This window comes from Peromyscus maniculatus, chromosome 20, assembly GCF_049852395.1.
Source record: "Peromyscus maniculatus bairdii isolate BWxNUB_F1_BW_parent chromosome 20, HU_Pman_BW_mat_3.1, whole genome shotgun sequence".
Taxonomy (NCBI): domain Eukaryota; kingdom Metazoa; phylum Chordata; class Mammalia; order Rodentia; family Cricetidae; genus Peromyscus; species Peromyscus maniculatus.
In genome coordinates, this window is record NC_134871.1 from 1729445 (window position 1) to 1747513 (window position 18069).

The 18069-nt window shown below is 46.0% G+C and overlaps 1 protein-coding gene across 11 annotated transcripts in view; it reads right to left on the reverse strand.

Annotated features, from left to right (window-relative positions):
* LOC143269704 (uncharacterized) overlaps nt 1-18069 on the reverse strand; it is a 211189-nt gene that overhangs the window by 67685 nt on the left and 125435 nt on the right. For 6 of the 11 annotated variants that reach the window (XR_013046288.1, XR_013046281.1, XR_013046285.1 and 3 more), the window contains one exon: nt 4776-4852. The exons of 1 other annotated variant lie outside the window; for it this stretch is intronic. Coding sequence is in view for 1 of the 10 variants with exons in the window: in XM_076555713.1 (XP_076411828.1) it covers nt 4776-4852 (77 nt within the window). In the remaining 9 variants the exon portion in view is untranslated. Of the gene's footprint in view, nt 1-4775; nt 4853-8892; nt 8954-9693; nt 9863-18069 lie in introns of all 11 variants that reach the window. 4 more of the 11 variants (XR_013046289.1, XR_013046286.1, XR_013046282.1 and 1 more) reach the window with 2 other exon arrangements.

Below are 18069 nucleotides of genomic sequence, written 5' to 3' on the forward strand. Positions count from 1 at the left end.
TATGATGAGAGCTTTGATGAGGTGACGCATATAAAGTGATCGGGACGTCAAAAATAATACAGCTGAGCTAGTCGTGCTATTACAGCAAGCAATGTCCCTAGTATTATCTTCATCGCCATCAACAGTTACTAACTAGTACCACTACCAGCCCGGCTACGGCAGCATGGAGTGTGTGCTGTGCTGTGCCGTGGGGCTCCTGATGTCTAGTATGCCTCCAGAGAAGGGGCTAAGTGACTGATGCAACACACACACACACACACACACACACACACACACACACACACACACACACATTTGAAGGGATGACCAATTCACCCTAAGTGAATTCCCTTCACATGGAGAACACACATTGAGCATGAGGTGTCCCTGGGTCACAAGGGGGCACGACTAGAGCCAAAGCTCCCCTTCTCCAGTCCCCACAGTCCAATGCTGTGAACATATCCATGCTCATTAAATACCTGGCTGACATCTAAGTGAAGACGAGGCAAATAGCATCACTCCATAGGGATTCTGTGTTGGGTAAACCCCAAAGCAGGGACAGAGCCAGACAGATAAGGACAATACTAGCTCATGATGATTTAACTTGGTCTCCTTGCTGCAAAACCTGGGTTGCAAAGGGGTGCCTTTGTGTCCCCAGCAGGTTAAGTGTCCTCAGCCTGTGGCCTGAGATGGATGTCAGCTGGCTGACCCAGATGCTTGGATACATTGTGTCTACCCAGTATGTCAATTTGGCTGGACCAGGAGATACAAGAACAGGTTAAGGGCATTTCTAAGAAAGGTTGATGATGGTGTTTCCAGACCGGAAGGGAAGAAGAGTGAGTACCATACATGGCTTGTACCAGTGTGCATGGGCATCATCCAGCCCGCTGAGGTGAACTTGGAACTCAGCAGTGACCAGAAAGCTGAATAAGGAGGGAGGTAGAGTGAGCTGAACTCTATCTCTGCCTGGGTGCAAACAATCTATAACTCTGTCCCTCCATGCATATCACCAGCTTCCCTACTCTCCAGATACACACAGCAGACCATCAAAACTTCACAACCCCCATGACATGAGTCAATGCTTTGTGAAGAACAAATCCTTCTCTATATAGACATAGATACAGAGATACATATTTATATTCACTGTCCTCTGGTTCTACTTCTCCAGAGAGTTCTGACTAATACACCTGGCATAGTTTCATGATAGGGATAACAGCTCAACCATTGTTAGCACCTCAACCTGCTACAGCACCGGACTTATTACAGGAAAGGTGAGAAGGACAAGGAGAAAACTGGAACATCCTGCTGCCATCACAAAAGGTATTAACGGACAGAATAAGAGCTGAGGCTGTGCTCTCAAAGGAATTCACACAAGTCCCAAGCCCAAATCTATATGATCGGATCCCTTCCCACAAAAGCACTGTGAAGAGAAAAAGCTGTTCATCTTCAGAAGAAACCAACCTGGGAGAAGGGGGAAAGAGGAGGCAGAAAAGGAGGGCAGGAGAAGTGAGGGGACAGGAAACGATGTCACACACAGCTGGAGAGAAGGGCAGGGGACAGGCAGGGCATCAGGTAGGTCCTGGCAGGTTTGAGGGCTAGCTTTGGAAACCCAGTATTCTCATGTGAAAGCCACAGCTAGCAGCTTGCTCTCGAGCCATGAAATCTCCCTCAGACTCTATCCTCTCCATTAGGAAAATGCCAGTCATGCTCTTGGGAATTCCCTAGGCACGGGAACAGCAGCTCTTCCTCCAGTACAGCAGGCACCCTGCACAGTGGCATGCTGCGGCATCTCAGTAAATACAGAGCAATAAAAAGTAAAGACTTGTGCAATAAAAGAAAGCAGACAGGATAGGGGAAGAAAAAAAAAAACTTTACGAACTGTGAAGTCCTAAGCAGATGGCAAGGCTTGCTCTGCCTCTGGAAGCAGGCAGGGTAGCCCTTGTTTGAGAAGGGGAGACTTTGGTATAATATTCACACTGAAGGCCAAAGTCAGCATTCTGAAATTCAGTCAACCCAAGCGTCCCCAAGCACGTCCTTTGAGTCTGTGCTGATGCCAAAGGGCCAGGTTAATGAGAGAAGATATAGAGCCTTCCACTAAATATGTATCAACACGAGAGAAGAGTTGATGGCCACGACAAACGAGCCTGCTTCTTCAAGGCAGACCAGAGCTTGCTGATACAGCAACAGGCCCTGCAAATCTCACAGCCAGGTCTTAACTTTGGTTATAATTCCTGTCTTAGTTATAGCTGGGATGCATGTTCTCTGTGTGGCCAGCTGCTAGACTGACACTCACATATGCTCCTGTCTTTGGGGCAGGACCAGCTGCTGTTCCCACCTCTACAGAATCTATAGTGATGGGCATCGCTGAGGAAAGCATGTGACTGGGCATCATCAGGGACAGACGTCATCAGAAGAGATCAAATTAGGCACATTTTTTCCCCTAGACGTACAAATCCCTCCTCTTCATTTGCCCTCCTGATTTGACATTCATTGAACTCTGCCTTTAGTACTAAAAATACACTCTAGGTCAAATGCAATGTACCAAAACCTCAATATGAAACCACAAGAAATAGCAATAGACAAACGGGCCGATACTGGGGGTGGCTTGAAAAGTCGTTGCTGTCAAGGGTAGAGTGCAAGTGGGCCAGGAGTTCTTTTTACTACTGCGAACACTGAATAAAGGAAACAACCTTTCCACATGTACCGTGTGGCTAATGGGTACTGTTGGCTCATGTCTACAGGCAGGATGGCAGAAGCCCACAGATGTCCTGTCACCAGAGCCAAAGGAGGCCAGTAAGGGCAGAGTAGGCAAAGAATTAAGAAGAGTAGACAGCGAAGAGAAGTGGGGGTGGGGAAGTGAGAGGGGGCTTGTGGGGGTTGGGGGGCTGCCAGTGCAGGGGGAGGTGGCAAAAAGGCAAGAAGAGGACCAACAAGTAACTTGTCTGTGTCCTTTGTCTATTTTCCATATAGCACTTTATTTAGTTCTAATAGTTCATTAATAAAGAGGAATTCATTTTAGCTCATGGTTCTGGATGATAGAAAGCACAAGACCAGATAACTACATCTAGTCAGCATCTAGAGAGTGTCTTAGGGTAGGAAGGTGCACTGGCTGGTTTTGTGCATCAATGTGACACAAGCTAGAGTCATCAGAGGAAGGAGTCTCAGCTGAGGAACTGCCTCCATGAGGTCCAGCTGTAAGGCATTTTCTCATTTAGTGATCAATGAGGGAGGGCCCAGCCCATGGTGGGTGGTGCTCTGCCTGGGCAGGTGGTCCTGATGGTTCTATAAGAAGGTGGATTGAGCAAGTCACAGGAAGCAAACCAGTAAGCAGCACCCCTCCATGGCCTCTGTGTCAGCTCCTGCCTCCAGGTTCCTGCCCTGTTTGAGTTTCTGTCCTGACTTCCTTCTGTGATGAAGCAACGCTGAAGTGTAAGCCAAATAAACCCTTTCCTCTCTAACTTGCTTTTTGTTCATGGTGTTCTGTCACAGCAATAGAAACCCTAACTAAGACAGAAGGGAAGTGTTTGCATCCACAAGAAGAAAAGAGGAGAGGGATGGGTCAAGAGCCATAATAGTTAACCTGCAAGAACCTATGAGCTGAGGAGCTCTGCTTGCTGCCATGGCAGTGAAAAAAGGAGCATTGCCTGCTTCCTATGAACAGAGGAGAACCCTGGCCAGTCTGTGCACTGCTAAAAGGGGAGGAGCTAGGAGTTTTCCTGTGTCCCTCCCAGTCATGCAGCTGCTCAGACCCAAGTAAATACACCGAAGCTTATATCAATTATGAACTAGATGGCCTATGGCTCAAGCTTCTTGCTAGCTAGCTCTTATATCTTAAATTAACCCAGTTCTATTAATCTATAAGTTGCCACACGGCTGTGGCTTAATGGTATTTTCACATCTTGCTTCTTCTGCCAGTGGCTTGCAGAGTCTCCTTCCTTTCCTTTCTCCTCCCCGTATCTCTCTTGGATTTTCCCACCTGGCTCTATCTTGCCCTGCCATTGGCCAATGCAGCTTTATTTATCAGCCAATCAGAGCAACACATATTCACAGCATACAGAAGGACATCCCACAGCACACCCTACCTGCTGTCATTGATAAATTGTAAGTCATTAATCAAGAAAAACCCCTCTTCTGTTTCTGAGGCATATCCTCTGGCATATCATATGGCTCACTAAGCTTGGTCCCTCTTCCTTTTCATTCAGCATCCACAACACCTGAGTTGGAAGAAACTCATGCAATACATAGTTTTACCAGATAACACTCTAGGCTCAGCAAGACTCCATGGAGCACAGACAAGTAGAACGGAAAACCTAGGTTTGCAGAAAGCTTCAGGTCTTCCCCTCACCAGAGTAGCCACAGACTTGGTGTGACTCCAACACATGATGGAGGTAGAGGAGAAAACACAGAATGTGCTAGGCAAAATGAAAGATTTGACAGTCTGGGGTGTCCCAAATGTGCTCTAACCTCACTACAGGACCCTTTTCCACTTTCTGGCCCCCTCTCAGGGCAGTCACCCATAGCAAATCAACACTGATTCTCCTAGGAAACAATGGGTTCTCCTGGTAGGAGCAGGGAGCACATCCTAGGCACTATGGTCAAGTGAATGCAAGAAATGCTGAGAAAGAGAGCCAGGATATGGAAGAATGGGAAGTCAGTTTCCCAAGAGCTTTGAATTGCCACAGAAAGATCTGTAAAGACACTATAAAATATACCCTAAATCCAGAGATAGAGACTGTCCATTTTGAAAATTAAATTTTGTTTCCATGAGGCTCAGAAAGAGACCATCCCTTACATACCTCAATTTTCCAAATCGCCAAATACTCCAGCTTTATTTGATGATTCTCAAATCCTTCTGGAATGCTTAACAGGTATGCTAGAATATGCACAAAAAGGAAAGAGATATATTAGTATCGATGTTGAGCAGATTTGGGAAGGAGATGTTTCATTCATTAAAAAAATAAAAATAAAAACTAAGAGCTGGTAAAATGGCTCAATGGTAAAGTCACTTGTTGCCAAGCCAGTCAACTTGAGTTCAATCATACAACCCACGTGGTTGAACGAGAAAGCTAACTCTGAGTTATCCTCTGACTTCCATGCCTGTGCCCACATACATAGAAACACACACACACACACACACACACACACACACACACACACACGATTGATTGATTAAGTAAAGAAAGAAAGGAACGGAAAAGCTAGGCCGGCTATGATAGAAGGAGCCTATAATCCCACTCTCAGGACACAAAGTTAGAAGGACTTCTTTGAGTTCGAAGCTAGCCTGGGCCATATATTGTGTCCAGCCATTGCCACATAGCAAGATTCAGTCTGAAAAAAAATAAGAAGATGAGAAGCAGAGAAAAAAAAAAAGGCATTTTATTGACCATTTTTTTTTCTATTTTTATTTGAGCATATGTAAGTGTGGGCATACATGTGTGGAAATCAGAAGACCCCATGTAGTAGTCAGTTCTCTCCTTCTACCATGTAAGTTCTGGGGCTCAAATTCAGGCCATTAGGCTTAGCAGCAGGTGTCTTTACCCACTGAGCCATTTTGTAGACCCCCCCCCCCTTAGAAAACAATGTCATCATCAGTGAACAATTCTTAGGTGCCAAGCCTGTGGTAGGCTTTTTCTCCCTATTTTGATCTCTTTGTGCTCCTAAGTCACATAGGCAACAAGGCCACAGCTGATGGTTGGTCTTACTGATTGCCATGTCAATCATGTTCCCCTCCCTACTGGCATTTTCATTCATCTGACTGCAAGAATTCTAGGCACTGAGAAATAAGAAACATTCATTCATTCATTCATTCATTCATTCATTCTGATAACAGCCTTGTGTCCAGCGCCCAGCCCATTATGTACACAATGGAGTGGTGTGGGCCATAGAAGCTGCATCAGATGAACTTGAAGTCACTCAAAGTGTTAGCAAAGCACTCATCTAGCATCATGGGATTTGTAGGCCTCCTGAATTATGCAGGAAACAACAACAACAAAAAAAGCTTCTACTGCTGTGGGGTAATCCTTCTGCACACATAAATATGTATTGCTCTTATTGTTAATAAAAACCTGGTTGGCTGATAGCTAGACAGGAAGAGGCTGGACGAGACAGCCTGAGATAGAGAGAATGCTGGGATGAAGAGGGGCAGAGTCAAAGGAGTCACTAGCAGACAGATGCAATGAGAATCAAGATGAGCATGCAGTACGGAGAAAAAGTACCAAGCCACATGGTAGATAAGAAGTATGAATTAATTTAAATGTAAGAGTTAGCTAGTAACAAGCCTGAGTGTTAGTCAAGCATAATTAAGTCCCAGTGTTGGTTATTTGGGAAATGGCTGCCAGGACAGGAAAATTCCACCTACACTCTGCAGAGAATCTTATACTCAATGATCATTGAAACAGCTACAGGAGGTGGCCAGGAGAGATAGCGTGGTGTGGAGAACGAGACATGGAAGGGTTAGGCCCTATGAGCCAAGGGAGAACTTTAATAGCTAACTGCAAAGCCCCAAGCAGGCCCTGGTGTCTGTCCTGGTGGACTCAGAAACACCTTTTCCTGCCCTTCCAGGGTTAGTAACACTGCAGTGCGATACCCAGAGAAAGTAACATTACATAATTCCATGTGCTATGTGGGACCAACCCCTTCCCTGTAACTCTCCCCTCCCTGCAAACCTCTCAGGACATTGGCAGTCTAATGACATAGGACTTAGTAGGCACTGACTCAGCATAAAAGACACTGGAAAGTTCCGCGGGGAATTTGCCCTTAGCCTAGGAGCCGCTGGCCAACTACCCTTGCTACAGAGCTGGGAGCAGAGGGCACCATTTGTAGCTTGTATTCCTCCTGATGAATTCCCCCTCTCTCTTCCAGAGACACCTTACCCGTAATTTGCTCCTCTGAGGCCCTCTGGGTGTCACATTTTTCCCTTGAGTGTGCTAGTACCACAACCCTACAAGGCTGAGTGAGTTCCCACCTCCCCGACAGTGGTGGTTTAATTCAGCCAGTGCTCAGAGTTCAGTTCCCAGCAGACGGAGGTGGATTCCCCTCCCCAGAAAGTCCAGCTGACTAGGGGTGGACTCAGAAAGATGCCCTCTTGTTCCCAGCACCTCTGCACTCAGCAAGCAGCCACCCACGCATCACAGGCATTTATACCGGGGAAAGTACTTTTAGCCTTATAGTCACACTGCAATCACTTTGTGACCCTAAAAGGCCAGGAGCCCAGCTTCCTGGATGTCGGTGGGCTCTGATCAGACCATGCTGGGGACAGCCTACCACTACCGCTTTGCAAGTCCTTCTCAGGAACCTCAGCAAGAACTTCAGCACTCTGAGCCTCTCTGTCTCGTTTCCAAGGAGTGTTCTTGGTGTAAAATGAGAGTCTTAGCTGAATTCAAAGCACTTAGACATGTCTGGTATTAGTGATGCTTCCTACGCACACATTTGAGACTTCATTTCTTAGTCGACCCCTAACAGGATGAAAACACCAAAGGTCTTCTCCCTTCTTATGGCACAACAGTTACCCAGGGAGGAGAGTCAGTGTGTGGCTTAAGGGAACACAACAGGCCTGGTTTGCTCATCAGTGAGACGGGGGTGGGTGACAGCAATATGCGATCGCAGGATTAAATGAGGCAACATTTGAAGGAGGCCATTCAACACCGCACAATAAATAGGTATGGCTGAGTTATTGGTTTTCAAGTTGGCTCTCTGTCTCCTTGGTAATAGGGGAGGGAGAAGGACACAAAAATAACATAGTATACTACCTCCTGCTGAAAAAAGCAAGGACCTCTTCCCAAGGCAGTCAAACTGATGAGTGTTTTTAATCAATGTTTTTAAGCACACACAAGGAGCGATGATCTGTAAAAATTAAGGAACTAAACGTTTCTAAGTTTCTCCCAGGAGCTCCATGCAGAGTGTGGGGGAAAGCCTGGGGTTCTGGGGGCTCAGAGCCTCAGGATACAGAGTAGCAATGTCTCAATCTCCCCTTCACATACAGAAGTTACAGAGTCACACACCCCTACAGAGATGAGCTAAGGAGAAGAATGTGCACACAGGGTGACAGGACTCCTTTGTCCACTTTGAGGGGACCTGCTCAGAAATCCCCAGGCAAGCCAAAAGAAGGAGGGTGGGGAGAGAGCCAGCATGCAGCAGGCACTGTTGCTCACTTTCTCATCATATCCCTACCAACACTGTCCCCAAGAATAGGACATTAGCTTGCTCCCTGACATCTGACATAGCCAAGTAAGCCATGGGTCTGCTAAAGACCTTTTGGCATTGTAAAAGGTCAACTGCTGGGACCCAAAGTCTGTGTTGTACTTTCTGTGAATAGGCAGAAAGAAGGCTCAGTGTCTGTGACAGGCAGATCCAGGCCACCAAAGACCCTCAAGAGTTAAGAGGCAGAGGGCTGACCAGGTGCCTACTCTTTAGCCCGTCTGCTCTGGGATCTGCAGCAGAATTCTCAGTATGTGACAGGTCCCTCGTCCTTTACTCTTCCTAAGCCCAAAGATTACCAAGCAGTCTTCTTTGTAACAAAAGAGGAGGTACACAAGGGCTAAGCAACTTGAACAAAGATGGGTAGCACCTGGGTAAAGCAGGAGTCATGGGCCAGGATGGAGATATGGACACAATCCATCACATCAGAGACACCAATTCGACTCTCAGCAATTAGGCTTCATCATCTGGGGCAGCTGGCTGTTTGCTTAGCTTGTAAGGCCAACTGGCTGCACAGATGCTTGCCAGCACCCGCTAGCCATGGGTAGCAGATCTTACACACTTGGCAGAAAAGAGTGAGCCAGTTAGAAAACAAGTGACTGTGGGTGGATTTCTGACCAGGAATCCATCCAAACACCATTGACCCCTGAAAACAGAGCAGCATGGTACACTGGGGCACCTGTAACAGCGGAGGGAAGCTAATAACTAGCCACTCACCCAAGAAGTTCCTGAGCACAGGCGTAATATTGGAATGTATTTGCTCTCCCCAAAAAAGGTCCTGAAAAAGATCAAATACAGATACTGATGGATGGTTCCAGGAGAGTTGGCCAATGCTGGCTCCCATCCTTGCTGAATCTCTGAAATCCAGCAGAGCTGAACACGAAAGCAACAGTTACAATTACAGGACAGGACATTGGCTTCCAGGTTCAAAATCAGAGCTTCTCCAGTCCTATTTTGTATTCAATGAGTGAGTGGGAGAGAGAGAAGAGAACGAGAGAGAGAGAGAGAGAGAGAGAGAGAGAGAGAGAGAGAGAGAGAGAGAGAGAGAGAGAACAGTTACCTTCTTGGATGTAGAGTAACATGAAGAATAACACAATGCCTGGGTCTCAGCAGGGGTTTGATAAGAACTTTATTATTCTCAGCATCTAATTGCTGTCACTCATTTCTTTCTATTGTCTAATAAGGAGATTTCTTAGAGAATGGGGTTAATTTTCACAAAGATAAGTGAGTGTTTGCTATCCTGGTGCTCAGTTGTTAGAAGCAAGGCTAACCCTACTCCCCTATCTTCCGAATGCACCTGCTTCACCTTCCAACTTCTGCTCTATTATAAGGCAGATACAATTGCTCAACCATGGACTTCCCAAAGCCCAGAAACACAAGCCTAAGCAGACATCCTTCCTTGATAAATTACTAAACCTCAAGTATTCTGAGACTTAGATACTTAGTGAAAAAGAACTTGAAAAAGAAAATGGACCAAGATGTTAAATACAAAGGAGAAAAAAGAAATTAATACATTACTGTGTGAACCAGCATTGAGCATGAAGCAGTGATCAATCCCATACAGCATTGGGCTTCTTCCCTGGTCCACAGCTGTCAATCTTTGCACATCTTCCTGTTTTCAGAAGACAGGTGGTCTAAATTCTACAGAGCTGTCCAACCCTTTGATAATGCAATAGGATGGTGTCATCTACAAAAGTGATGGGCTGCATTAACAGCTATCCTGAGACTCAAATGACCTATAGGCCACAAGGGGAATACACCTGGTTCCAAAGGACTAAACTAGTATCCTGGATAATACCTAAGGGTGTTAACAATTTGATCACTGAGAAGTGAGTTCATATGTCCCTGATACCTCAGCACAGTTGGAAAAGCCATCAAGGAAAGTTGCCTTCAAGAAATTCAACTTAGGCTTTATTCAGTGCTTTACTCCACAAAGGAACCGAAAGAGAATGGCAGGGACTGTTATATTTCCACTATAGAGCTCAAGAAGCCAAGGCCCAGAAGGCTCATGAACAGCACCTCAGGTTTCCACAGAGGAGAGACCAGGAGGAGCACGGGAAGGTGTAACTTCTAGAAACTGGGATCTGAAAGACAGGATACCCCCAAAAGGGTCAATGAGGATGGCCATGGTCCTATGAAGGAAGGATATTTGATACAAGACCTCTGGTTTCCAAGACAAGCTCCCTGATCAGGCATCATGGGTCAGCACAATATCATGTGTGAAGGATGGAGGAGATAACAGGTGTAAACATGCTTGTAAGATAGTTTCTCACTAAGAAACTAAGGATGTGGTTGAGGTGTGGGAGGAAGAGAGCTTCTGGAAGGTCTACAGCCGGAAGATTTTCCTGAGCCATTAGAACCATGTAATCTCATAGTCGTCCACCTCAAACTTTCCTTTTCATACCTACACTTGCATTCACCTTTCCTTTATAAGCACCTACCATAAGGGTGTTAAATGATGAAGTCACCACCCAAAGTAGTTTCATTTCTCCAACCTCAAAACCTCCCTTCCTGTGAGCACACTTAGGGCTTGTCACCCAGAACATCAAAGCCATTGCTTTCCGTAAAGCTTTTCCGATCACCTGGGTGACTTGTGTAGATAAAAACAACCCACCCTGCACACTAGACATCAGCTACTTCCTGCTATGTCTGGGCAAAGGCAAGAGCTGGAAAATGGGGCAGAATGTACCCACAAACACTTCCCAAAGAATCACACAGGTCCTGCACCTTTCCAAGCACTCCCCACCAGGGCTCTTGCAAAGGAAGGCAGTAGGACCAGGTTATCTCTGTGTCTCTTTCAGATGTAAACTTCAATGATCTCATATTCACTGTGTAGAATAATCATACTCAGTAGGTAGAGACCTACTGAACTGTAATGACAGCTCATTTACATACAGGAAAAGTAAGTCAAGCAGTTGCACACACCCTGGGCTGTAGTTTTTGGTGACTCACAGAAGAAAAGTGTGTAGATTATTTCCATTCCGCTCCATCCTCCAATTACTCAAGTGATGGAAAGTCACAGAGCCAATGGGACCCCCGGGGAAGTTCCAGGCGACTAGGAATTCAAACAACAGTTAATGTAAGTTGAGCAGGGAGTTTCCCATGGTGCACAGGTGCACCGTCAGGTGGACTGTGATGGAGATTCCCATCCCCTGAGAGACCTCACATACTCATTTACACCTCATCTCAAGAAATTGTCCTCTAGAAAGCCAAGCAAACACTGAGTCCAGTGTTGGCAAAGAGCACATCCTCCAGGAAGTCACATCTCTGGACTAAAGGCTGACTTTTCCAGGAAGCCAGTGTTGAACTACCATCCACCTCAAAACCCTAGATTATAAACTTCCTAGTTGTAGCCATGATAAGGATGTATGAGGAGCTCAGTAGATCATTGCCCGAATAGTAAGCACTTGGTGAATGAATTACACACACTGTTTCCATAGAGATTAGATGAGTCCATTTCCCCAAATTCTAGGGGCTTATAATGTGCTAGGCACCATTCATCCATCATTAAAAGAAGTTACTGAGTACAGCTGGTACTCAGCTGTCAGCTTCTTTGGAGACAGCCTTAGCTGAATATAGGGACCTTGGTCAAACTCAAGTATCCTAGGCAAGGCAACATAGTCACTGACCAACTCCCATCACAATTCAAGACAGTTGTCAAGGGGTATTCTAGTCAGGTCTGTGCACGGCTCTGGGCCTGGGCTTGGTTCTATCACTGTCACACCTTGACATCTCCATCCGATCTTGATTCCTTCCTTGAGATTCACAATTGTTGACACCAATGTACCCCAGAACAAGCATCCTGCTTATCAATCTAAACACTCATATCTGCCTCTGAAGGATTCCAGCATATAGGAGAAAGGTTCTCATGAGCCCAGTCTGGTGGCCCAGGTCTGTAATCCCAGCACTCAGGAGGCCGAGGTAAGAGAATAAGTAGTTCAGGTCAGCCTGGGTTATATAGCAAGTTACAGGCCAACCAGGGTTTCTTTGTTTGTTTTTAATGATGGGTGCTCAAGGCTCTGTGCCACCAGATAAAGGCTCGAAACCCAGTAGGGCAGGCAATATTCCTAGATGGGGGAGCAACATGTAGACAAGGGTTTAGGATTCAAGGCACAAAACTGGATCAGTGAGCAGGAGCTAGGAGAAGTGTGCAAATACTCAAGTTTGTTTTAGTGTGTGTGTAAGTTCTAGGTCATTAGAGACCCAGGTGGTCTATCTTTGTTCCCCCAGCACCCAATTCAGAAAATAACATGAACAAAACTTTCCTCATGTGATTACATGGACAGATGATTAATTGTAATAATGCACTAGTTGGACAAGGGAGTCACATCTGAACCTGCTATAGGGTAAAGGACTGGCCATGATGATTCGATGCTTGGTGCATACATAATGCATAGTGGACATCTGGCAGTATAATGCTTACAATTTAATGGTGAAGGTAACAACTAAACTACTCATGTAAAAATTCCTGAAGGAGGCAACTGTGATTTACATGGCCTGAAAGAAGGGGAAGAATAAAAGATGATGTACCTGTCATTTGCATTAGTAAACCAGGCCCTTACTTTGCTACTCAGTGAACCAAAACACTGGCTTCATGTGACAGTCCAAAAATGCAAAGTGTGAAAGCGTTCCAGACCCATAGCCTCCATGACTAAGAATGTAAACCATGATGCTCCTGTGGTCCATGTGGACAGTCCACAGAAGCTAATCAGCAGAACACTCTGCTTTGGAGACTTGATCCTATGGTGATAGGAAACTATCAAGGCTCTGGAAAGACGGTAATGACAAAGTCACCCCTTGAGCTGTGCACAGTTGCTTTGGATGCCTAGGCTTCCATGGTCCTGAAGCAGACAGGGCCTTGGGAGTAACCAGGAGCCTGCATCAGGAGAAGATAGTTCTGTAGGAGCAGAACCAGCCTTGGGGAAATTCAGACCATGGCAGCCTCAGTTTCCCTGCTGAAAAGCCATGGGCCAAAAGGGACACCCTCAGTTAAGACCCCAAGCCCTCTGAGTGAGCTCCTTCCTGAGGATGACACTTGGAGAAATGTGGGCTATTGGGAAAGGGAGACGGGGAGAAGCTTGGGGTTTGTACAAACAAGTGTAGGGGAGGACAGTGAGAAGAGGGTGATGTTTGTTTGAGGCAATTATGAAACAGGTGATGTCACAGAGCTAAAAAGTACAGGGTATTCCAGAATACACTGCTGCCTTTGGCATATTATTGTATGTCCCTGCACTGGGAGTACCTCAGCAGCCAACTGTTGGGGCCAACAGAGGTGGCAGGCAGGGATGATGGCTCAAAGAACCAAAGTCCAGGGCAACCCCTGATGTCAGTATTAGGTAGTAGGTGACACATATCGCAGGGAGGCAGTGCAGCTCAGACTTTAAGCAGAGTCCTCACTGCTTCCTTCCTGTGTGACATCAGGTACACAGAGCAGAGTGCACCTCTCTGAGCCTGGGGCTTTTCGGGGACACGGGGCAAGGAGTCAGGTACCTTAAATCATTTGTAGGGACTGAACAGAGAGTAATCACCTTACACATAATGCAGTAAGTGGATGCCAGCGTCATTAAGATCCCAGGTCAGACCAGGCATTGGGAAGCATTTGGGAAGCAGAGGCAGATGGATGTCTGTGAGTTCGAGGCCAGTCTGGTCTATGGAGTGAGTTCCAGGACGGTCAAGACTACACAGAGAAACTCTGTCTTGGGGGGTGGGGGAGAGAAGGGGAGAAAGAAAGAAAGAAAGAAAGAAAGAAAGAAAGGAAGGAAGGAAGGAAGGAAGGAAGGAAGGAAGGAAGGAAGGAAGGAAGGAAGGAAGGAAGGAAGGAAGGAAGAGAAAGACAGGTAAAAAGGAAGAAAAGAACCCAGGTCACAGGCCTCTCCTGCTGCACTTTCCAAGCACATGCCACAAATCCCTAGAGATTCACACACTCTATTGGAGACTTTCCTGGAGATTCAAGGCAGATGAAGCAATTGGAGCACAGCATCTCACTGGAACCAAAGCATCCTTCATTTAGCTGGTTAGTTGTGTAGATAAGGCCTACATTTGTATCAGAGGGCTGGGGACTTTAAGAAAGCATGAACTTCAAATGGCCATCCTCCACTTCACTAAAGACTCAAGGAAGCTAGGATATCATCAACACTCACTCAACAGGGAAAAGAGGATGAAGCTGGAGCCACGGGTCAGCCTACATAGGCCAAGGCCTAAGCCCTAGAGAAAAGGATCACACACCAGGCAAACGGGATTTAACAACTCAAAGAAAGTCCTTTAACTCTTCATCCCTAAAGCCTGTTGAACAGAGCAAATAGGATATCAAGTGGAGGGTCTAATCCACAGCAGAGGGAGAGTGAACGCCCACATAATACTTCCCTAAGAACAGAATCTCCTAGACTCACATACCAGGACTGTGCCGTGCTGCCGGTGGAATCCAGCCCACGGTCGCTGCAGGGTTAATATGTCTAAGATGGAGAATGAGACACTAAGCAATATAGATAAGAACTTAATGGCGGGTTTTGTTTTATTTCCAAATCCATTTGTGTATTTTAAGCTCTGCCCCACAAATATCCTCCTCTAAGTAGTTTCATGACACCCCAATACACACAAACATACACAAGGGGCTGGGGAGGAGTGAGGAAGGAAAGAGAAAAAAAGAATGAAAATGAGTTCTAGAAAATGCAAATGCTCTCAAGTGACCCTGGGTCAACCATCAACTTATGAATTGGCCCAGGAAAGGAAGGAAGCCAGGCGTGCCTCTCACCAAAGAAGAGATCAGTCCTAGAGAAATCACTCATGGGAGCCACTCAGCCTCCAGTTTGGAGTTCACCATGTGATCACCGGTTTTAAAGAAGAAGCTGCTTCATCTCCAGTGGCAGAATAAAATAAGTCTGGAGGAGTCTGTGTAAGGCAGATTTGAGCGTGCACTACAGATGATGTCATGTGTTCACAGCAGGACCTATGCTATGCAGTGATTCCTAAGTCCCTCTTGATTTTAACATGTCTTTTCAATCCCAATCAGTCCAAAAAAAAAAAAAAAAATCAGCAATTTCACACAAAACTCGTCCACTCACTTGAAATCAAGGCCACACTGCCATTGGCTCATCTTGAAGAAGTAAATACATATGCAATATTAATATATACCTCACATGAAAAGCATACATAATGAGAGCGGGGTAGAGGCAGGAGGATCAGGAGCTCAAGAAAAGCCTTGGGTACAGTTCATACCGACCTGGACTACCTGAGACCCTCCCTCAAATCAAGAAAAGCAAAGGCATAAATGCTGAAGCCCAGGAGGGATCCAAGAAAGCGCACTCATGAGGAAGCAAGCCATAGAGAGGAATTGTGGTGCTCTGACGGGCTGGCAGAATCAGCACCAGAGGCAAACTCTGCAAATCTCAGCTGAAATTCCAGCTCCTCTCATGTCCAGTCAGGGGAATGTGGGCCTTGCTACCCACCCAGGCACGCTCCACCTTTCCCCTGGGGCAACCAAAGTCTAGAAATGCTACCCCCGGCTTCTTCCAACTAGTGTGGCCCTTCCCTCTGTGAAAGGGACTCCAGCTAGAGAGATGAGGGAGCTCCAGGTTGCCTCAGGGCAGAGCGCAGAGACAAGGCCCTGAAGAAGCCTGAGCCCACAGGATGTTGTGGGTGAGACAGTGAAAGAAAAAAAAAAATCAAAGAAAGCTGTCTAGAAAAGCAAACAACTGCTCAAATTAAAAAAAATTGTCTTAACAGGAAGACATGGGACACACACACACCCTCTCTCCCAAGGTAAGAAACCCCAAAATAGTTGAGGAGGTGTATCTCAAAGATTTTCTGCAGAAAAATCCTGTCTTGCTCATCAGATGAAGCTGGGGGTGGGAGAGAGGAAGAGAACCAAGCACTAAGGTGAAAGTCAGAGATGGAGGGCCAGTTCATGTGCAGCTTTCAACAGGTAAGGAGCAGGCCGTTTCGGTCCTAGCCTTCGAGCACTGAAGACAGTCAAAAAAAAAAGCAGGATGTTGCACGAAGGCTCAGTGTTTGAAGTTCACTCACTTGAAGTCAAGGCTGCATTGCCATTGGCTCATCTTGAAGGAATTCACATGGAAAATAATGAACTTGCTTCTGGAAGTAGCCAGTGTCAGCATTCCCAAAGAGAGTTGGTAAACAAGCAGATGGGGATGGGGAGGGTGGGGGAATAGCTCCTCTCTAGATAAAAATACGTATGAATTAAAAAGAGACCATTTTGCACCTATTAAACTACATTTTTAAAAAAGCTAATAAGAGTCAGTGTTGATGGGTGGAAAAACTCGCATGTCTGCCTATTAACAGAGGCCATGTAAACAGCCCTATTTGAAAGTAATTTGGCAATATGGGTCAAGAGTCATAAAACTGTGGCCTTTTGACTCAATAAGCCTTCTGCTGAGAATGTGTTCAAATGATTTCCAAGAAGAGAAAAGTTACATGCGAAGATATGCACAGTCCCCTGGGGCCTAAGAGCAAAGGGACGCCCCTTGATTGTCAACTGATTTTAAATGTATCTATCAGTGTAACCAACCACAACACACTGAGAGAAACGAGCATGCGTAATGTGCTTTAATAGGCATAAGGAACATTTAAGATTATAAACATTATCAGATGAAAAACACACTACAAACAATGCTCTACCTCCGTACCCATACACAATTATTAATTGTGGATGGACTATAGTGGATAGCTGAAATAATCCAATTAGCCCAGAGGGGTGGCTATTGATTTCCTTTTCTCATCATTTTCCTTTCTCTGGAGTGTGATGCCGTTTCAACACCATTGGCTCAATAAATAATAGCAAAGATAAATATGATGGCAGTGACAATACTTACTGCTAAAAGCACAATAACAATGAAAGAGATGAGCTAGGGAGCTGGCTTAGTGGTTACGACCATGTGTGTTGCTCTTGCAGGGGACCGGGTTTGATTTTCAGCGCTGACATTCACAACCACCTATAACTCCATTCCCGGGAGGATCTGATGGCCTCTTCTAACCTAAACAAGCACCAGGCACACATGTGGTACACAGACATATATGTACGCAAAACACTCATACACATAAAATAATGAAATAATTTTTAAAAACACATGAAGACGACGACAACGTGAGACTCAACCTCAGAGCCCTAGAAACAATTCAGTATATGTGAAATGGACCCATTCAGGAAGCATCAAAGGGCAAGTCAAAGAAAGTGATCTTGCTGGACATGGTGGTGCAAACACATAATCTCCACCCCAGGGAGGCAGAAACTGGGGTATCTTAGGGGTTCCCGAGCCAGCCAGTCTAACATAACTAGTGAGCTCCAGAGGGATGAGAGATCCTGTCTCAGAGGAAGTGATGGTGTTCCTGAAGATGGCACCCTAGGTTGTCCTCTAGCCTCCACACAGACACAGGAGAGAAAGCAGAATGTGGGTGAGAGTGGAGTCACGTATGGGCCATGGCTGCCTACAGAGTCTGGCAATGCTCAGTGGATCTAACCGTCTCTGATAGCCTCAGCATTGAGAGGTCCGGGCCTCTCCTTCCTTCCCACAGTATTCAGATAGGGGTAGGAAAAGCCAGGCCTGTATGTGATCGAATGTTAACCGATTCTCACAAATGTTCGCAGAGAGGTCTCGCCATGATTTCTAGACTGAGCTGCGCAAAGCTAAGCCTTTTTCAGAAAGGTAACTCAGACCAGCCTCTGCCGGGGTGCTTGAGGGCATAGAGAATTTTGGTTTCCTGTAAGTTAGGGCTCAGGTGGGATTTGAGCTCATACTAGAACCCCAGTGGACTGCTGTCTGCACAAAATACAGGCAGGGACAACCAAACCAGGGGTGAGCACTTTGCCACCTTAACCTAACTCCAGTCCTACTTCTAAGCTGACCAGTTCTGTGCCTTGGGGGCATATTCAGTTTATCT